The 22,242-nt window shown below is 32.0% G+C and overlaps 1 protein-coding gene across 1 annotated transcript in view; it reads right to left on the bottom strand.

Annotated features, from left to right (window-relative positions):
- Positions 1 to 22,242, bottom strand: part of LOC126885720 (cytochrome P450 6a2-like) — a 44,344-nt gene that overhangs the window by 6,000 nt on the left and 16,102 nt on the right. Inside the window, exons 2-4 of the mRNA XM_050652488.1 lie at positions 9,449 to 9,947; positions 2,533 to 3,237; positions 1,133 to 1,384 (exon numbers count right to left, since the gene is read on the bottom strand). Coding sequence (XP_050508445.1) covers positions 1,133 to 1,384; positions 2,533 to 3,237; positions 9,449 to 9,863 — 1,372 coding nt within the window. The 5' untranslated portion in view covers positions 9,864 to 9,947. The remainder of the gene's footprint in view (positions 1 to 1,132; positions 1,385 to 2,532; positions 3,238 to 9,448; positions 9,948 to 22,242) is intronic.

The following is a 22,242-nucleotide window of genomic DNA, read 5'->3' as shown; positions in this document are numbered from 1 at the left end:
GCAGCTCACTCAAATGTGCGTGGCAGACTCATATGCACAGGTAAAGATAGGAAACAGAACATCGATGCCATTTAGTATAACATCAGGGCTTAGACAAGGAGACCCTTTATCACCATTTCTATTCAATTTGGCTTTAGAATACGCAATAAGTAAAATATCGTCTGAACTAACAGGGGGATTCGCAAATCGAGGATCAAAACTATTGTTGGCCTTTGCCGATGATCTAGATGCAGTCGCTCATTCTACAAGAGACGTAAGAGAGGTGTTTTCACAGCTCGAGGAGGAAACAGGTAACCTGGGCCTTCGAATAAATGAAGAGAAGACGAAATATATGCTGGTGACCAAAAATCCAAGACCAAGAGTTAGGCAGAACGTAACTATTAATGACCACAACTTTGAAGTAGTAAAAGAGTTTAAATATCTGGGAGCAGTAATCACAGAGGACAGTCACATAGAAAAAGAGGTCTCAGCAAGAATAGCTGCGGGAAATAGAGCATTATACTCCCTATCATCATTATTAAGATCTAAGCTGCTGAAAAGACAATCTAAATTAAGACTGTACATGTCAATTATTCGCCCAGTTGTTACATATGGGAGTGAAACATGGACTCTACATCAGCGAGAAATAAATAAATTGCTGATATTTGAAAGGAAAGTCCTCAGAATGATATTTGGTCCTCAAAGAGATGAATTGACAGGAGAGTGGAGAAGGCGCCGCAATGCTGAATTGGTGACTCTATATGGTACTGAAAACATCGTCAGACATATAAAAGCTAATCGGATAAGATGGGCAGGTCATGTAGTAAGATCAGAGGAAGACAGAGTGCTAAAGACAGTGTTCTTCGAGAGACCAGACGGTAGAAGATCAGTGGGCCGTCCCAGAAAAAGATGGAAGGATGATGTTGAAACCGATCTATCTAGGATTGGGGTACAACAATGGCAAATCGAAGCGCAAGATCGCAGACGATGGAGGGCCATAGTGGATGCGGCGAAGACTCACCCCGAGTTGTAAAGCCAGTCAAGAAGGAGAAGAAGAAGAAGAAGAAGAATATTTTTAGGTAAAAATGTTATTGCCATTACAATCAACTGTGACTAATGCCATATAAACATAATATGTTAGTTTCATACTTACCAATGCACATTCTTGGTCCTTCTCCAAAAGGTAAATGAGCCATAGGATGTCGATTAGCTTTATTTTTTTCACTAAACCTTTCTGGGTCAAATAGATCTGGATTAGGGTAGTTATCTGGATCTCTGTGTATGGCTAAGGTTGGTATGACTACCCTAATTCCTTTTTCAATGATGACATCTGTATTCGGAATTTTAAAGTCCTCGTTACACACTCTTCCTATGCTTGCAGCTGGTGGATGAAGACGAAGAGATTCTAAAAAGAAAGGAAGTTGTATATGATAATAACATATTAATCTTAATAGACGAAAAATTTAACAGGAGGCCTACGTTCAGCAGTCGACAAATATAGGGTTCTCGATGAATAATAATAATTGGGAAATAAGGGAATAAAGATTAGAGAAGATTTAAAAAACACTGAGATTATTATAGAGATGGTCAGAAAATTAAGTACTGTATAAAATACAGCAATACTATGCAAATAATATACTCTTCATTAGTAACGATAAAGTCATTAGTTTTCGAGATATTTGAAGTTAAAAATGAAAAGGCACACTTATTTTGATTAGTGTATTATGCTAGTTCGTTTTTAGCTTGAAATATCTCGAAAACTAATGGCTTTATCGTTACGAATAAGGAGTATGTTATTTACATAGAAAGTATTGGAGCATAAAAAAATTGCACTAAAATAGCAATTCCGCCAGTGGCGTAGAATTTGGGAAGTGTCTACCATTCACGTTCCCCCGTCGTATGCCTCTGGTAGTAGCCAGGAACTTTTGTTTAACATAATTAAGTAGGGTGTACAGTACCAGCACCACATACGAAATTTCGTGTTGTTGTCCCACGCCTGTCAGGAAATATTCAAAAATAAATAAAATAAAAGTTTAACTTTGACACCCTGTATTTCGATTTTTATCAACTTTTGTACTAAGGCAAATTAGCTTAGATCGACCTATTTTAACCTCAGGAATCTAAGGTTAAGCTATGGCCCATTCTTTATCAAACACCCTGTATATTATTGGACAAATATGGGCGATTACAGAAGAATCAAACTCCCTTTGAATCACGAGTATTAGTGCGTGAACCTAAAATTTTAAATAAATGCACTTCTGAAGCAACTCCTGTTTTTTTTCTTATACTAAGCCTTGGGCCTATTCTTGTCCGATCTTAAAGCTATAGTCGTATTTGTACCATTGGCTGTCAGAGATCTCCTTTGTCTTTAAGGGTTTCCTAGTGGTCTGGTTCCATTCCAATCTTCTCTGTTTTACGTAAGTACCTTAGGGGCAAAACTTGCCGTTCATTGTCGTTCATCTGCAGCACCAAATACCTGTTTATATCATCAAATGAGCAAAGAAATGACAAAAAAAATTGAACTTGTTTCGTCATCTATACCCAAAAACTTACCATTGAGCACTTGATCCAAGTACGTCATCTCCAGAATCCCGTCATATGTAATCTCATTATTATGCTTCTTTAATACAGTCCTAATTTCATCTCTCAACTTATCTTGAATTTCTTGGTCCTGTGCCAGCTCAAATAGTGTAAAAGTAGTGGCAGTCGACGAAGTTTCAAAACCAGCGATAAAGAAGACAAAGCACTGAGCAGCTACTTCATTAAACGACAAGTAATGACCGTTCGGGTCTTTATGGTCATCAGGTCGAATGTCTTCGTCGTCAGTGACTCTACCTTTGTTTTTGAGTTGAAGTAGTAGATGCATGAAGTCGCGTCGGAAGACATTGTTCTTCTCTCGGTAGTCTACGGTACTTCTTATCATACCCATGAAGAAGTCATCCATTTCTTGAGAAAGCATCTTCAGTTTCATTAAATCAAGTATCCACGTGGGGAAAGTGGTTCTCGCTAGCAATCTTAATTTACCTTTTTGACCACTTCCTTTGAATATGTTTATACCAAACTGCCTGAACTCCGATTGGGGGTTCTTGAGGCTATTACAATCGATGCCAAAAGCTGCAGATCCTATAATGTCGGTTGTAAATCTTGAGATTATTTCTTTGATATCTACACCATCGGTGTGAGTAGCTTCTTTTTCTAGAATGTTTTTTAATTCCACTGTACAGGCGACCATTGTTGGAAACATCATCTTCATTTTACCTACAAAATAAATAAAAAGGAATAAATTAGCTTAGTAATATTATGTATAATAAATCATTAAATTATTTAACAAATTCTGACTAATAACGTAATAACATTATACGAAAATATACAAAAAAAAAACAGGGATACACCTATTTTGTAATATGCAGATTTTAAATTATGAAGATGTTTTAAAGTTGCCAGATTTATCATTTTTCTGATATCAAGTCAAGTTTTTTTAAATACAACACCGTACAGCTCCACTTCAGTACAATTTCAACCGTATGCAATACTGTGTATTATGTGGTCAGGTCCATCTTAAAAAAAAAATAAAATAAAATAAAAGTCCTAGAAGTGCACAATCTTCTAAATAAATAAATTCTTTGATGTAGAACTAAAAAGAAGTCATCTATGCCATCAAAAACACAAAACATGGCAGATACTGACCAGATGACATATCCATGGAATTATTACAACCCATGGATCAATAATAGAAGAAGAAGATCTAATGAATATTATTAATACAATGGTGGAACTATATGTAATATACTAGATATGGACTGCTGCAACTAATCTTGCAAGGAAAAGTAGAAGGAAAGGGACGACCAGGAAGGCGAATGATTTCCTGGCTGAAAAATCTACTTACGTGGTTCAACACAATAACCACAAATATTTTTAGAGCAGCAGTGTTCAAAGTACAGATTGTCATGATGGTCACCAACATCCGAAACGAATAAGCACTACAAGAAGAAGAAGTAATATATCAGACTGCAACAATCTCGAGATAATGGCTGCAATCAACCTTTGTAGCAATCACCATACATAGTCCAGAGAAATAAGCTTTTTGTCGGGACACTTGAGCAGCCAGGTTGCAAATGGTTTTTTTGGGTACTATATAGCTAATACATTATGAATGCAAAAATGCCCGTCACAGTTCGGACGAGAATTTTAGTTATTAACAAATAAGTGTCAAAAATAGCAGTTTTTTCGTTTAAATCGCTACAGGTAAAAATAGGGTAATGAAATATCTTATTTAGAGCATTAATCTTTTAGTAGATGAGCAAAGGTTCAAGATGGCAGTTTTTGAATTTTGGTCTGATCATTTGTTGTTTCGCTAATTGCAAAATAAGACTAACATTTCTAAAATAAAAAATTTGCTAAAACTTTTGCGATAATGAACTTAAGACTTTGATATTGCATGGTAAGTTGAGACAACCAGTACATATCATGCACAAAAAATTTCAATACGATTCGTCGATTAGTTTAAATTTTATTCAATTTGTTTATCCCAAAGAGCTTTTTTTGCAATGTTATTGTTCAGAAAATAATAATGATACAGCAATTCTGTGGAAACTACATTAAAGAAGAACACTCATATTTTCAAGGAATTTAAAAAAATCAATCAAAAGTCATTTTTATCATTCCGAAAACATTTCACTAAAGTAGAGTCATTTTTGGCTTAAAAACAATTTGAATAAATTTGTTAATATTGACCGTAGAGTAAATCTACTTTGAGATTCCAAGAGCTGGTATTTTTGCACGAATTTTCAAACAAATACTTTTCGCCTAGGTTAAATGCGGTCAAAGTTAGCCACTTTTATTATTTAATTCACAGTTACTTCTATATACATAAAATTCTCCTGTAACAGTGTTAGTTACCATACTCCTCCGAAACGGCTAGACCGATTTTTATGACATTTTACACGTATATCCTGTAGGACTGAGAATAGGTTTTAATCTATTTTTCATACCCATCAATTATAGGGGGAGTTGCCCCCTGACATTTTTTTTTATTTTTTTGGACAAAATTTTCTACCTTAATTTTATATGGTGTAGAACTAAAAAATACATACAACCCTTAATTTTCACTCTTCTATCACCAACCCCCATTTTTTAATATCCATCTATATATTTACATCTATAAAATTCTCCTGTCACAGTGTTAGCTGCCATACTCCTCCGAGACCGCTTGACCGATTTTTATGAAATTATCTATAAATATTTGGTAGATCTTAGAATCTGTCGTAATCTATTTTTCATATCCCTGAGTGATAAGGGGGTTCCCCCTAACAGTTTTTAATGTTAGGTGGGGATATGTGTATATAACGTACTCTACAAGACTACGAAAACATACAAATTGAAAAAGTTATGATCAAAATCCATCAACAAGCTCCGGAAATATTAATCAAAGCATATGTTTGAAGAATCAATTTGGTTTTTTGAGTGTACGGATTTTAATAATTCCCCTCCACCGACCACGAATCGATTTCGTTAGGACGTAATTTTTAAAGCTTTATTAACCACACTGTGGAGGTTCAAAGTTTACTCAAACTTTTACACATAAACTATATACCTTGAGCTTTAAAATGGCCTAGTAAGTTTGCTTAATTGTTATAAACAAAGTAGCTGTGAATTAAATAAAAAAAGTGGCTAACTTTGACCGTAATTAACAAAGGCGAAAAGTTTTTTTTTTGAAAATTCGTGTAAAAATACCAGCTTTTCAAATCCCAAAGCAGTTTTAATCAAGAGTTAATATTAACAAAGTTATTAAAATTGTTTATAAGCCAAAAATCACTCTACTTTAGTAAAATGTTTTCGGAATGATAAAAATGACTATTTATTGATTTTTTTTAAATTCGTTGAAAATATAACGATTGTTCTTTCGCGTGGCTTCCACAGAACTGCTATATCATTCTTATTTTCTGAACAATAACATTTCAAAAAAAAGCTCTTTCGGATAAACAAATTAAATAAAATTTAAACTAATTGACGAATCGTCTTAAAATTTTTGGTGCATTATATGGACTGTTTGACTCAATTTTTCATGCAATATGAAAGTCTAAAGGCCATTTTCGCAAAAGTTATAGCAATTTTTTTATTTTCGAAATTTTAGTTTTATTTTGAAATTTACGAAGCAAAAAATGATCGGACCAAAATTGAAAAACTGCCATTTTTAACCTTTGCTCATCTACTAAAAGAAGGATACTATAAATAAGATATTTAATTACCGTGTTTTTACCTGTGGCGATTTAAACGAAAAAACTGACATTATTGACACTAATTTGTTAATAACTAAAATACTCGTCCGAACTGTGACGGGCATTTTTGGATTTATAACGTATTAGGTATATAGTACCCAAAAAACCTATTTGCAACCTGGCTGCTCAAGTGTAACGAACATGGCATATTTTTGCCTTATTTCCCTAGCGTAACAGTGAAATACAACAACTTGCTCAAATCACAATAATAATAGTTTTAATAGTTCACACAATTAAAACATTTTTGGAAATAATGCATAGAAGAGTTGTTATAAGAATAATTAGAGCATTCTCCTCCATCCGTTTATGTCCATTGCTTTCATCCTCCAAATTGTGAAGTTCTTTTTAGATCATCTTCTACATCCATTTTCCACCTTGTTCTATTTTCCACCTTGTTGTATGTCGACCTCTTCTCTGAATTTGACAGTAATATTTTTGGTAGGCCACCCTCTAACATCCTCTGTATGTGTCCTGGTCATCTTAGTCGTTGGGTGCTTATTACTCCTAGCACTCTGGACTCCCCATGTAGCTCTCTCAGATCTTCAATAATTTGTACTTTTAATTCAAACGCCGTTCTCCCTTTTTCTTTCAACTATTTTCCTAAGTACTTTTATTTCCCACATCTGCAACGTTTCTTGTTGCATTTTATTTAATGTCCATATTTCTGACTGCATAAATTACCTTAGGCCTAATAACCGTTCTGTTTGTTCTTAATTTGGCCATTCTTGACATGAATTTATTTCTTAATAACCTACTTAATGTACTATAGTCCGTCTAGAAAGTATCCGGAAAAAAGAAAGCAAAATTATAATTTTACGGTATTTATTTCTTTCACTTGAAATATAAAATTTCAACAAATAATTCATGTCATTTACTTATACAACCTCCATTTAAATCTAAACACTTAACTAAACGTCCAGGTATCCAAACTAGGTCAAGGCCCTAATTTTCGGTAATGGTGTTCCAGGCCTGGAAAACTGACCGAATCAAACCTTCTTTATCTCGTGGCGCTGCTCGTTCCACTTCAATTTTCATCAATCCCCATATGTTTTCAATGGGGCTAAGATCTGGAGATGCTGCTGGCCACGGAATTGTTGCCAAATTGTTTCCGCGAATCTTACGCGGTCTACCCGAAACTGGTCTATGTCTCATATCTATGCCATTTTTTATCCTCTTTATTGTCTCATACACTGCACTTTTTCCGAGTTCAGTCAATTGCACTAATTTTTTAACGTTTCGGACACCCTTTCTATACAAATATTCCACCACTTTTCTTTTTTCTACTTGCGACATTATTTCACAAATCTTAAGTATGTTTACAAACAACAATATTTGACAGATGGTGTTGTCATGCGATTTTGTCTATAACCTACTATCGGCACAACCTACTTGATGCATTATTTTTGTCTTAAAATGTTACAAAAAAAAAATCTATTAAAATTAGGAAAAATATAAAATTCCGGATACTTTCTAGACGGATTATATTTTGTAGTTCTTCTTCTATATTTGGTTTTCATTTTATAATTGTTCCTAGATATTTAAACTTTTCAAATTCCTCGAATCCAGCAGAGTTGTTAAAATTCTTACATATTATAAAATTAGTGAAACACAATTTAGCATTTTAAAATGTTACAGCCACAAGAGAAACTTTTTTCGGTTTGAATGTGCTGGCCCAGAGATGCATGGACACGAATCAGGGTATGCATTATGTTTTGTATATACTTTGAAACAACATTTGATAAGCTTTAACATAAAAAGCTTATACATATAATAAAAGCAACAATATTCACAGTCTTGATATGAGAACACCCGAGATATCAAAATACTGAAGTTACATAAAATTTATTTACACTAATTAAGCTTTTCTCGAGAAGCAAAGTTAAGAATCTGTAAAACCGTAATAAGACCAATCATAACTTATGCATGTTGTTCTGAAGTTATTTCCTTGTGGCATTTTTATAATTAACTATTTTGATTGGGGAATAAGCCACAATTAAATCGAAAAACTAATTTTATCAAATTAGTGTCGTTGTCAAATGTTGTATTTTGCAAGAAATGCTATTAGCTTAGAAGCGAAATGTGCTGAGCAAAATCTTTAGTATTGCCTCGATATTTGGATTATATCGATATCGAGAAAAAAATTATTATGGTGGAAATCATATAGTATCTAGTGTTTTCACCATTTTATCTTGGTTGGCTAGAAATATTTTGTGTGTCCAAGTGACGTCCGTACCAGTCGAGCGGATTTTTTCTGAAGCAGCGCTGGTACAAACGAATTAAAGATACTTTTTAAAAGATAAAAGTATCAAAGAACTCATGTGTGTGAACTGATGGATGAAGAGCTCTTTAAAGAATAATATTTGTGAGGTTACAATGTAATTTATCCTGTTTCTTGTATATTTTAAGAGATTTTTTGATAGAAAGAGTGATAAATGAATAAAGAATCGTGTTTTTTATTAATTTAATCCTTTTGTCGATATTCTATCGAGTATTGTATCGAAATCAATACCAATACGATATTTTTATAAGAAAGTATTGCCGATATCGATACACGATGCGATACTTCATTGGCATAACCAAGACAATACTCAATACTTAAAGAGTATCAATATTGTATCGTATCGCGAAGCTCTAAATGAATGCGAAGAATAAATAAAGAGCTATCAGAGCTTTATCAATAACCTAATATATTAGCAGTAACAAGCTCAAAGAATTAGATGGCTGGGTCATGTCCAGAGAATGAGTTCAGTGAGAGTCCCAAAAATGATAATATCTAGTGCGTTGGTAGAAAGAAGGAGAAGGGGAAAACTGAAGTCAAGATATCAAGAGCAATGAGGTAAAAGAAGATATGACCAGACTTAACATAACCAACTGGAAAAGGAAAGCTAACGAAAGCGAGGATAAAAGAGAATCGTACATCAAGCCATGGGTCTGCTAGGCCTGCAGTGCTCATATATTATGTTAATTAAGCTTCACTATATTTAAGCAAAAACCAAAGGCCAAAAAATATCCTGAATGCTGTAAAATCAATGTGATTGCATTTTGTTTGTATGTTACAAGGTTGACACAAATATATTTCATTATATTGCATTGATGATGTAGATGAGAGGTTTGATATAGTTCCTGCAAAACAGACTTATCTAATCAATATCAATAATGAGTGCAATAGTAAAGAAAGATAAGAATATTACCTGTAGTAAACGTAGGTGTCAACTTTGCCCTGAGTTTCCTCCATTTTTCATTCTCCAGGAACACCAGATGCCCTGACAAAGGATCATTTTTTTCATTTGCGTAATTACCACGGTTCACAAAACTGCTAAAATCTTTCTGAATAACAGATTTCACAATATCCAAGTCAACGGGAATGAATGATGGTTTCATGAGTTCGTAATGTCCTCCATATTTGACCCCTTGCGATTTCAAGTTATCGTACAAAAGCTTATATTGATAATTAAGACTAACTTTTCCTTTGAGAACGTCTTTTAAATTTCCGTAGAAAAACTCTGGCTCTTTTTGGTATACACCTCTTCTGGTCCAGTAGCTGTAGTGCCATTTCTGATATAGATAGCCCAGAAGTATAACGGATATAACAATCAGAACAATCATTGTACTAGTTCAGGCCTTCGTTTTAAATTTTTTAATTTATATAAAGTTGCTTGAATTGTACGTAATTTAAAAACACTGAAATACCTAAAATATAGTTAATTAGTTTTGTTTGACTACTGATAAGGTATTTTATCTACAATTATTAAAAATGCATATAGTCTAGTAAAATAAAATTACACTACATGTAAATCAAAATGTAAATTCGTACAGGTTGAAACAAATTTTATATCAAAGTTTAGGTGGGTACAAAAGATATTTTCAAGTAAGTATCCAAATCATACAAGGGGATCATTGTTTAAATAATTAAAAAGGGGTCATTTTTGCAAAAAAATTACTTTTTTAACTGCTGAGGTCATTCAATTACCAATGAAGGTCTATAGGATTGTTTTCTGTAAAGTTGAAGGGTAAATCTTTCACATAAGTCTTACTAAATTAAATTTGACCCCCTATTTATTTAAATAATTATACATAAAACTTTAAAAACAAATTTGCAAAAAATTATTTTTAGCGTTTTAAATAAGCACTATAAGATATCTTATTTTACAGGATAAGTTGTGCTATGTTATCAGTATTAAGCAAAAAAAAATTGGTCGAAAAATATTTAATATTTTTTGAGATATTGAATTTGTTTATTAAATGTTACTATATTTTGAATTGCAAAAACGCGGTTGTTGCCAAAGAAATATTCACCTGTATTAAATTTTAGTATTTTTACTTTTATGTATATTTTCGACAAATGTATTGATAAATTTAAATTTCAATTAAACTGCCCCCTAAAATTGCATTTGAAAATAATTCAAATTTGTTTATAATTTGTTGTTTTAATAACGTCGCGATGATTAAATATTTTAAAATGCCGTTTCGATAATTGGGTTCCTGGGAATTTTTCACTAATTAACAAATTTTTGAAGTTATACTTCTTTACCGGCGATAGAGAGTGAATTTTTAAATGGGAAAACCTAGCGACCGGGCGCATGCGCATTATAACTTTGTTCTGATTGGATGTTCAAATGACATGTCAAAAATTATCCAATATGGCTGCTGTAGCATAGCTGTGGTTTGGACGTGAACCCGTGAACGGTTTGGTTATGTCGTTGATTGATAAATATAGAGTGGTTGTTTAACTGCCTTTTTAAATAGTTTTCATATTATATTTTTGGACTTATTAACATGATTGTTGCATGTCATTGTGGAAGCCCAAACTGTGTGAGTGCGATTTTCAATCGCAAAATTACTGATAAAAACCTATTCGCTCGAAGAGGTAGAGTGTGGATAACATCAATCAACCCGGAACGATTTACGATCTCACTTATTCAAAACTAAAGAATCGGAGAATCCAGTTATTACTGTCAATGATTACTGGTAAGTGTTTTAGAAATAAGTTGATAAAATTTGGTTCCTACATTTGAACATAGCCACTTTACACATTGCAAGTAATTGCGAAATTTATAGCACAAGTTCTTGCAGCAAGAACTTCTGCAATCAGTTGCAACTTGCAACTAGATTTCTGCAATAAAATGATTACAGGGTACAAGTAATTGCATAAGCTGACATGAAATAGACAGACACTTTGACCTAACCATAAATTTTAGGTTATGTTGTTTTTATAAATTAAATGTGATTTTTTAAGTAGAGTTATCAGATATTAGATTAAAAAGGTTGGATTATTGAGAAAATTATAATATGTGTTATGTATAACAATTGCAGAAAAATTGCATGAACATGTTCTATTTAGCTGCAACTTCTTGCAGCAGAACTGCAGACTGTCTCCTTATATGCAATAAACCATTAGCTCATGTGATGCTCCAGCTACAATTTGCTTAATCCATATTTTATAACTTTTCCTCAGCTTTTCGCTTTCATGTATCACATTGTTGTTAGCATTAATGGTTCTGATTTAAGTCGAGCTGCAATGCCACTTTTTTTGAATATCTTAGTTAACCATATATTATCTGGTAAAGTATCCAAAAACGTTTCTTATGAACTTGGTGTCAGTGTTCTGCTAACTGCAAATTATATTCATATTTACCAGTTTTACGTGGACTCATTTAACTTTTCTCTATTGTTTGAGAATAGTCCGGCCGCTGCAACTTTTCCCATGCGGTACGATTCATTTTCAATCAAATTAAGTCAAAACAGGAAGTGGAACGTATGCCGATGTGTGTAGTATATAGTATACAGTATACAAAATGTATATACACATCGACGTTCGTTTCAATTTATGTTTTGATTTAGTTTGATTGAAAAAGATTCATACCGTATGAGAAAAGTTATAGCGGACGGATTATATCTGCATAAGTATGCTCTACAAACTCTACATAAATCACTCTGTTTATAATGATCAGCTATTGCCCAAAAATTATTAAATGAATTGAGTCATTCTTTTTTTATATAATTTCGATTTACATTTAATGTTACATTTATCGTTACATCGAGGTCCCAATTCTCTCATTTACGTTAATTTTACAGTTTTTCTAGTGTATTCTTGGTCAGAGTTCCTCAGTTTCTTCAAAATATTAATTTTGGAAACACTTGGATCTCTTTGTCTCTCCTTTCCAAGATTTTTCTTCTTTGGAAATTTTTCCTTAGCAGACGTATCTAATAATAAAACTAATGCCTTTGATGCAGGAAGGGGTTTCCGCTGTTGTAATTGAACATGTAATCCACTGTGAACATCAGATATAACAGTGGAAGTTAGTTCACTCGTAAATTATATAGATGTTACAATGTGTTTATAAAAATATTCATCAATAATAGAAATTTATAGTATTGTAACATTGGTTACAAAGTTTTTTCCACCGAGTGATTCAAAATTTGCACTTACAATGAGGTTATTTTATTAAAAAACTTTATATTTAGGTACATAAGATAGGATAAAAGCTTTTAGATCAAAATGAAAGTTGTCCTTTATAGATATCATTCAAGCAATAGTTGAAAAACATTATAAGTGGAGTTACAATGTTATTCATATCAGGTGTAGTTGTGATCTAAAATTTAAATTGGATTAATTTTTTTGTAGGCTATACAGATAAATCAAAAAGTAAACATAGAGGACAATGATGCATTAGAGACTGGCATATCATCTCATACGGACAACACTGCAGGAGAGTTTTTTTTATATTTGAACAATTCAGCTTCGCTTCAAAGAAAGTTGGACGCCTTGAAAAAAAAAATTAAACTCACCGTTTGGACTTACGGAAGATATTGAAAATGCTATAAAGTAGGGATATTATACGGGATTTGTATATACTTTTGTAAATAATATATTGTATGATATTTTAAAAGAAAATAATGAGTACCACCAGTGTTACTACAAATGGCTAGTGAATTTAGTAAGTAATTTTGCCAATTTTGTAAAATTGGCAAGAAAATAATTACTAAATAGTTAGTAATTTTGCCAGTTTTCGCAAAATTGGCCAAAAACAAAAAAAATATCTACTAAAAATACTAGCCAGTTGTGTCTGAGTTTAGCGAACCGACTATAACTCTTGTTAAATTAAGGTTGAGTTTACACTTTTGACTTGCCTACAGATTTAAAAACATTTTTGTCATAATATACAGTATGTCCCTGTAAGTTGGAACCATAATATGGAAAACTTTTTTATTATTCATTTTACGAAAAATAGTTGTTCTACATAAAAGGTTCTGCAATATCTAGAATCTCTGATTCAACCATCAGATAGTAAATTTTTATGGGTGTTACATAGGGTATGTCAAAAAATATGAATTTCACTCAAGAGAAAAGTAGCTTTATTTTTACAATATTGAACATTGTTATTATGAACAGTTAATTGGAATTAGAACTATATTCTAATATGCAATTACATCCTTCTAATTGAAAAAGAAATTAAAAATTTTTCTCGGCATATATCATCAACATTATTTTCTGTTATTTCAATTATGATAACTTTTGTTATTAATTTTACGAAAGAAAAGTTATAGAATGTTCTGCATGATCTAAAACCTAAAATATAACCATCTTATATCAAATATTATCGATTTTGTATGAGGTATATAAAAAAAACTGTTTTTTATGACGACAAAGAAGTATAACTTGTTACGTGCGTACACAAGTACACACACTCTTTTTTTTTTGTCTTTTTTTCCTCTTCTTTTTTTTTTCTTGGCATTGTATTACTACGGGCCCTTTTTGGGTTAAGTTTCATTAAGAATGTCGAATCTCTAAGTTGTAGATTCTAGACCTAAAAATATCAAGATTGGTCTAAAATCACTTAAATAAAATGTGGCTACTTACTGAGTTACAGGGTGTTTTATTTAAAAATTTAAAAATTATTTTCACCAAGTACTTTCAAACTATTTGACGTATCCATATCATACTTTACAGAAAATGTGGGTACTATACAGTCTACTAAATTGTGATAAATAAAAGTTTCTAGCGACCACCAGAGGCGTACGACAGGGGCCAGTTAATGGTTGACCCTTCCCAAATTCTACGCCACTGAGGGAATTACTATTTTAGCGAAATTTTTCGATTCTCCAATACTTTCTATGTAAATAATATACTCTTTACTGGTAATGATTAAGTCATTAGTTTTCGAGATATTGGACGTTAAAAATGAAACGGCATATTTATTTTGATTCATTCATTCATTCATTTTAAACTTCCAATATCTCTCAAACTGATGACTTTATGAATACCAATAAAGTTATTCACATACAAAGTATTGGAGAATCGAAAAATTTCACTACAATAGTAATTCACTCAGTGGCGTAGAATTTGGGAAGGGTCAATCATTCACTATCCCCTGTCGTACGTCTCTGGCACTAGCTAGAAACGTTTATTAATCACAATTTAATAGGGTGTATAATAGCCAAACTTTCTGCCAAGTATGATAAGGATACGTCAAATAGTTTTAAAGTACTTGGTAACAATAATTTTTAAATTTTTAAATAAAACACCCTGTAACTCAGTAAGTAGCCACATTTTACAACTCAGAGATTTGACATTCTTAATAAAATTAACCCTAAAAGTAGAAGTAGTAATATAACTCCAAGAAGAAAAAGAAAAAGAAAAAACGACAAAAAAATTTTGTTAATTAGTAAAAAAATCCCAGGAACCCAATGATCGGAACGGCATTTCAAAATACTTAATCCCCGCGACGTTATTAAAAAAACAAATTATAAACAAATTTGAATAATTTTCAAATGCCATTTTAGGGGGGAGTTTAACTGAAATTTGAATTTATCAATACATTTATCGAAAATATACATAAAAATAAAAATATTGAGATCTTAAGCAGGTGAATATTTCTTTGGCAACAACCGCGTTTTTGCAATTGAAAATATAGTAAAATTTAATAAACAAATTCAATATCTCAAAAACTATTAAATATTTTTCGACCAATTTTTTTTTGCTTGATACTGGTAACATAGCGCAACTTAGTCTGTAAAATAAGATATTTTATAGTGCTTATTTAAAACGCTAAAAATAATTTTTTGCAAATTTGTTTTTAAAGTTTTATATATAATTATTTAAATAAATAGGGGGTCAAATTTAATTTAGTAAGTCTTATGAGAAATATTTACTCTTCAACTTTGCAGAAAAAAATCCTATAGACCTTCGTTGGTAATTGAATGACCTCAGCAGTTAAAAAAGTCATTTTTTTGCAAAAATGACCCCTTTTTAATTATTTAAACAATGATCCCCTTGTATGATTTGGATACTTTCTTGAAAATATCTTTTGTACCCACCTAAACTTTAATATAAAATTTGTTTTAACCTGTACGAATTTACATATTGACTTTTTTTTATTTTATTAGGCTAATATTTTATATCTACAAATATTTACAGTAATTTACGCTTATTGTTAAAAACTTGCTTGTTTGCTTGAATTGTACGTGATTTAAAAACACTGCAATACCTATAGTTAATTAGTTTTGTTTGACTACTGATAAGGTATTTTTTTATGGATGCTATACAATGTGCAACTTATCTCACTACTTACATACATTTAAAACGAACAATTTCTCAGGCAGTGAGAAAGTCGGCCATTGCAGTGAGAAATATTTTTTCTCACGGGTTCACCACCGGTTTACATACATATGATCGCCATTTCCATGGTAACATGCACAATACAAATACAATTATTTTTGTCAAACAAAATGTATTCAAACTTGTCAAAACTTATCAAAAATTACCTTTTAAGACTGTTCAACTGTGAATTATAATTTTAAATAAATAAAGTATACAGTGTGTCCACGGTTGGGGTGCCCAAGAGGAAAAAAATTTTTATTTTCAATTTTAACGAAAAATGTCATTCTTGATAAAAAGTTTTGCTTGTTCTAAAACCCCATAAAACGAAATAAAATTCAATTTTTTCAAATCCTGCTTAATTGTGTAGCCAATTTTATGTAAATCCCTATAAATTTTTGCACTAAGTTCGAAATCGTAACAATAATCTAGTGTTGCCAAGCCACAATGTAGTTTAGTAACTGTCAACTCCGATCAATAATTTGCGAATTGTCATTTTTTTCGACATTGTTAAGCGTTCAATAAAGAATTTATCTTGTGTTAAAGGACATCGCACACATCTTATGGAAAATATAATGTCACTGAAATTCAATAAAACTTACATAAATAGATTCGTTTCAATGTAACGGTCACTTATTATCATTGCGCCAACTCTGAATTTTCAGTAATAAGAGCAGGAATTTATATAAATTAATCTGAAATCAAATGGGTAGGTACATAAGTTAGAGAGAGAAAAAATATTTTAAGATATCCAAATTATCGGGAGTTCATAAATCTTCTAAAATTATTAACTTGTAAATCTAACCTTGTAAAACTAACCTCTTACCTTGTAAATCATAAATGACCACGCTCTTCCAGTGACGCACCGTAAAACAAGGGTATTTAACGCACTAATGAGAATTTAACAGAATTTTATTTAATTAACACTATTTAATTACGACTTAAATTGCATTCTACTGTGTTTTAACATTATCGATCAATTAAAAGAAAATTAGGCAAATCGTTTGCTTTAGAAAGAATCAAAAGTTTTTGTCACTAGTCAACTTTATCTGGTAATTATTGTAAACTAGTAATTATTATAAAGGGTCGTTACGTTCCGCCAAATGGTTAGTTTTTGTCGAACTGTTGTTCTACTATTAATTATTTTAATTATTGAAAATGCAGTGTTATATTTGTGATGTTCGAGTTCGTGCTAGAGGTTTTCGTCGAGTTGAGAACTTAGATAATCTTCCACCAAGATTTCAGGAGATTGCATTGGGTCGCCGCATAAACAACAATCTACCGGAAGCCAATTTTGATATTGGGATTGTGATTCACATAAACTGCTACAGATACATCATTGAAGAAATTGAACAAGGTAATGATGATAATGTGAATGCTTGTAGATTTAAGTGTGTATTACAAAGAAATAATTTATGTTTTGTATGTGATAGAGCTAGAAATCTTGAACGTTTGTCATTAGAAGCTAGAGTAGATATCTACATGAAACGAGAGATTTTTGTAGGAAAGGGTGCTTTATGTTGCAGTGATCACATAAATAATGACAGTATGCTAGATCATAATATAATAGAGAATTTGCGTGGTAATATGCGTAATGTTAACTTAAGTCCGAAAGAAGTTTCAGAGTAGTTTCAAGCGTTACGTCTGACAGCAATTGAAAATACTACTAATCGTTTCGAGACAGACACGGGTATTCAAGAGGACGACTTCAAAGCATTGACAAACTTAAGCAAAAATAATTTTCAAGATCTTTATACTTATTGCGATGAGGTCGTAGTTTATGATAGAACTAGAGTTATTACTAAAAAGGATTTAATTTCATTTCTTATGAAATTAAAATACAATTTAAGTGACGATTTATTAAAAATTTTGTGCTCATATTCTAGCAGATCCAACGTTAGTCTGACAATAACTGCAGTACGTACAAGTCTTTGTCAACGATTTGTTAGAGAAAATCTGGGTTTAGAAGCAATTGGTCGCCAAGAATTTATTAGAACCCATGTTACATATTTTGCTAACTCTTTGTACAATCCGAATCCTGACAATCCTCAAGCCATTATTTACATAGATGGAAGCTATCTCAAAATTCCCAAATCGTCTAATTTTCGAAGTCTTCGCCAAACTTACTGTCTACATAAGGGTTATCATTTAATCAAACCTGTTTTAATAGTCGGACCTGACGGATATATTTTGGACGTACAAGGCCCCTATTTTTCTGATTCAAGAAATAACGATGCTGCAATTTTACAACATCACCTTGAAGATGAGGAACAAGACGAAGTAAATAACTTGCGTAACTGGCTGCAACCAAATGATATTGTAATTGTAGATAGAGGCTATCGTGATTCTATTCATTTATTAAATTATTTAGGCCTAGAATGTCATATGCCACCACTTCTACCAAGAGGACAAAGACAGTTGTCTACTGAAGATGCTAATAAAGCGCGATTAATTACTAAAACAAGATGGATAGTTGAAGCTCGGAATGGACATTTAAAAAGTATTTTTAAATTGTTTTGTGGATTAATACCGGTCCATCATGTGCCTAATATTAGAATGTTTTTAAAAATTGGGTGCAGTTTAATTAATAAATATTTTCCACCTATTCAAATGCAAGGTGCAACTGCAGAATTGGCAGAAACAATGCAGGAATTGGCTGCATATGAAAATGTCGTAAAAGCTCGTATTGAAGTTGACCGTTTGGACTTACAACGTATTCAAGACGATGCATGGGTGAATTTAGATGAACTTATTTTACCAGAATTTCCCATTTTGTCGTTACAACAGATTAGAGATTTGACTATTGGAATCTACCTAAGTAAAACTTGCACCCAGTTACATTCAAGATAAATTACAGAGAGAAAACATTGAACATTTTACATTTCAAGCACTTTTAGAAGAACAGGGTCTTCTTAGAGTTCGTGTTTACTCTAGATTTCGTCAGGCGACTAAACATCAATTATGGATAGCTTTTCAACCACTCCATCTAGAAAATGACGGTGACAATATACCAATCGACGGCTACTACTGCACTTGCAAAACTGGTGCACGAACTGTTGGATGCTGTGCTCATGTTGCAAGTTTATTATGGTATCTAGGGTATGCAAGGCATGACGCAAATGTAAGGTATCCATCAACACAGTTATTATATTCTGTCTTAGACGCTCCTAATAGAGACGTGCATTTGAATCAGTAATTGTTGACTTTTTGAATACCACAACTTGGTTTTCAATTTTTTTATATATATATTTTTAATAATTAATGACAACATGGATTAGGCCTAATGGGGAAACCATGCAAAAAAAACGCGCCTTGCATTTTACCTCAATGGTGGTGGGGAAATGAAATGCATTATTTAATCGAAATTAGTTACAGATTTTATGTATACTTACCATACATAAATAATAAAAAATGATTAGTATTGCACAACATTTACACAGACGAACCACTCACTAATGAGTGCATTATTTAATCGAAATTAGTTACAGATTTTATGTATACTTACCATACATAAATAATAAAAAATTGATTAGTATTCCACAACATTTAAACAGGCGAACCACTCACCATTGATAATTTTTAACGAACGCCTATGTAATAATTAAATATTTGGTGAGAAGTAGGAAAGTATAAATAGTTTCACTAATCCGCTTTTAGGACCCGCTGGGTTTAAGCTGCTTTGAATAGCACCCTGAGTAATAGTGATTGTATCTGACATTTTTATGAACTCCCAAAATATGATTTTGATAAACTTTAATTGCAATTTGCGCCGTAATTAATCATAATTAAGAGTTGGCGCAATGATAAGATTTGATCGTTAATTTAAAACGAATCTATTCGTATAAATTTTATTGAATTTGAGTGACATTATATTTTCCATAAGATGTGTGCGATGTCCTTTCATTATTAAAATTATTGGATTAATAATTATTTAATTAATAAATAATTTGATGATTCAAGGAGAACGACAAAGTCTGGCTTCATAATCCAGAGAAGCGAAAGGGTTGTTCTCCCAAGTTATATATTGTTACAATTTCGAACTTCGTTCAAAAATTTATAGGGATTTACATAAAATTGGCTATAAAATTAAGCAGGATGTGAAAAACTTGAATTTAATTTCATTTTATGGGTTTTTAGAACAAGCAAAACTTTTTATGAAGAATGACATTTTTCGCAAAAATTGAAAATAAAAAAGTTTTTCCTCTTGGGCACCCCATCCGTAGACACACTGTATAAATATTAAGAATATTAAATACCTATGTGTATATTATGTATTTTATTTCAATTTAGGCATATAATATACTAAAAGCACCTAAATTATTTAATTTTGAAGATAGAACTCTTGACAAAAACTCATCCATAAAAAAAGTACAGTGTACAACACGAGAGAAAATGACATATTTCTCTCTCGCTTGATTTGCGGCACTCGCCTCGTGCCAACAAACTTCTGCGCTCGTGAGAAATATGTCTTTTTTCTCTCTTGTTGTACAATATACTATTATTTGCCACCTACAGTCACTCCACTAAATTTTTCAAAATTCTAGGATTTAAAACTTTCAAAATAATTAAAAATTAAATTTTTAAAATAATTAACGTCTTATGTAAACCAAGTAAATTTAAAGTTACATAAGGCCCTTGCAAAATTAGTCCAAATTTTAAAGACAAAAGACAAAAAACAGGGACAAAAGGGGCTTACAAATAATAACAAACTTCTGCTGGAATCAAAGAGCACAAATTGTAGTAGATAACGAAACCAGTTCAGAAATTGAAGTCAGGAGAGGAGTTAGGCAGGGATGTATTGTCTCCCTTACTATTTAATGTATATTATAGTTAAGCCATTTTTGAAGAAGCACTACTATCTCAAAGTGAAGGAATAATATAACGAAAGATCTATATGCAGATGACACCGTGATTATGGCAAGCTCTGCTGAACAACTCCAATTACTGCTAAACAAAATAAACAGATTCTGTGAAAAATATGGACTAAAAATGAATATAAAAAAGACCAAATACATGATAATAACAAAGAAAACAAATATACAAACCAACATACATTTGGGAAGTGTACCGATAGAAGGAGTAGATAAATACAAATACCTAGGAACCTGGACTTCAGACAATAATGATGAAACAACGGAAATAAGGGCTAGGATAGAAATAGCAAGAAATGAATTTGTAAAAAAGAAAACAATTCTCTGCAACAAAGACCTTAGATTAGAACCGAGAGTAAGAGCTTTGAGATGCTACGTGTTTTCAATACTGCAATATGGACTTGAAAGCTGGACATTGAAGCAGGAACACATAAATAAGCTACAGTCCTTTGAAATGTGGCATTACAGGAGGATGCTTAGAATAGCATGGACACAGAAAAAACTAACACGGAAGTATTGCGAGAAATGGACAAACAATACGAAATTATAAACAAGATAAAAATAAGAAAGTTACAATATCTAGGAGATGTAATGAGGGGACAATGATATAAACTATTAATACTGATTATACAGGGAAAGATAAGAGGAGGAAGGATTATTGCAAGAAGGAGAGTGTCATGGTGGAAGAATTTAAGGGACTGGTTTAAGTGCAGTTCAATAGAACTATTCAGAGCAGCGGTAGATAAAGTAAAGATCGTGATGATGATATCCAATCTCCTATTATGAGACGGCACTTAAAGACGAAGAATAGGGCACTAGGTTATGATTTAATCTCGACACAAGTACCAAAAATTCCTCCAAGACTGTTACTATGCTAACAGTTATATTTACCAGCATGCTACGCTTATCATACTTTTAGTATGGTATAACTAGACCCAAACCCAGACATCCAAAGTGAAAGTTATCCTCCAACACCAAATTGTTCTATATGGTCCACATAATGTTCAGAAAAAAGTCACACCATTTTGAGCGTCGGGTTTGGGGGGAGAGGGGGGAGAAATCAGTAAATTCGTAGTTTTTTACGTTTTTCGTAAATATTTCTAAAACTATACGATTTAGCATAAACAACCTTCTATACAAAAATGTTCTACATTAAATTTGAAATAAAAAAGGTCCTATGCATAATCCTTCTAAAATGAACGGTTTCAAAGTTACTGAGGTAGTATAGTATAATTGGTCCAAAAAAGGCCTAACCTAAACATCCAAAGTAGAAGTTTTCCTCCAAACACCAAATTGTTCTATATGGCCCACATATTGTTCAGTAAGTTACACCATTTTGAGCGTCCGGTTTGAGGGGGAGATGGGGGAGAAGTCGGTAAATTACTAGTTTTTTTTTTACGTTTTTCGTCAATATTTCTAAAACTATGCTTTAGCGTAAACAATGCTCTATACAAAAATGTTCTACATAAAATTTAAAACAAAAAAGGTCGTGTACATAATTGTAATAAAATCAACA

Source organism: Diabrotica virgifera, chromosome 1 (assembly GCF_917563875.1).
Source record: "Diabrotica virgifera virgifera chromosome 1, PGI_DIABVI_V3a".
Classification (NCBI taxonomy): domain Eukaryota; kingdom Metazoa; phylum Arthropoda; class Insecta; order Coleoptera; family Chrysomelidae; genus Diabrotica; species Diabrotica virgifera.
This window is presented reverse-complemented; position numbering and strand designations above follow the sequence as displayed.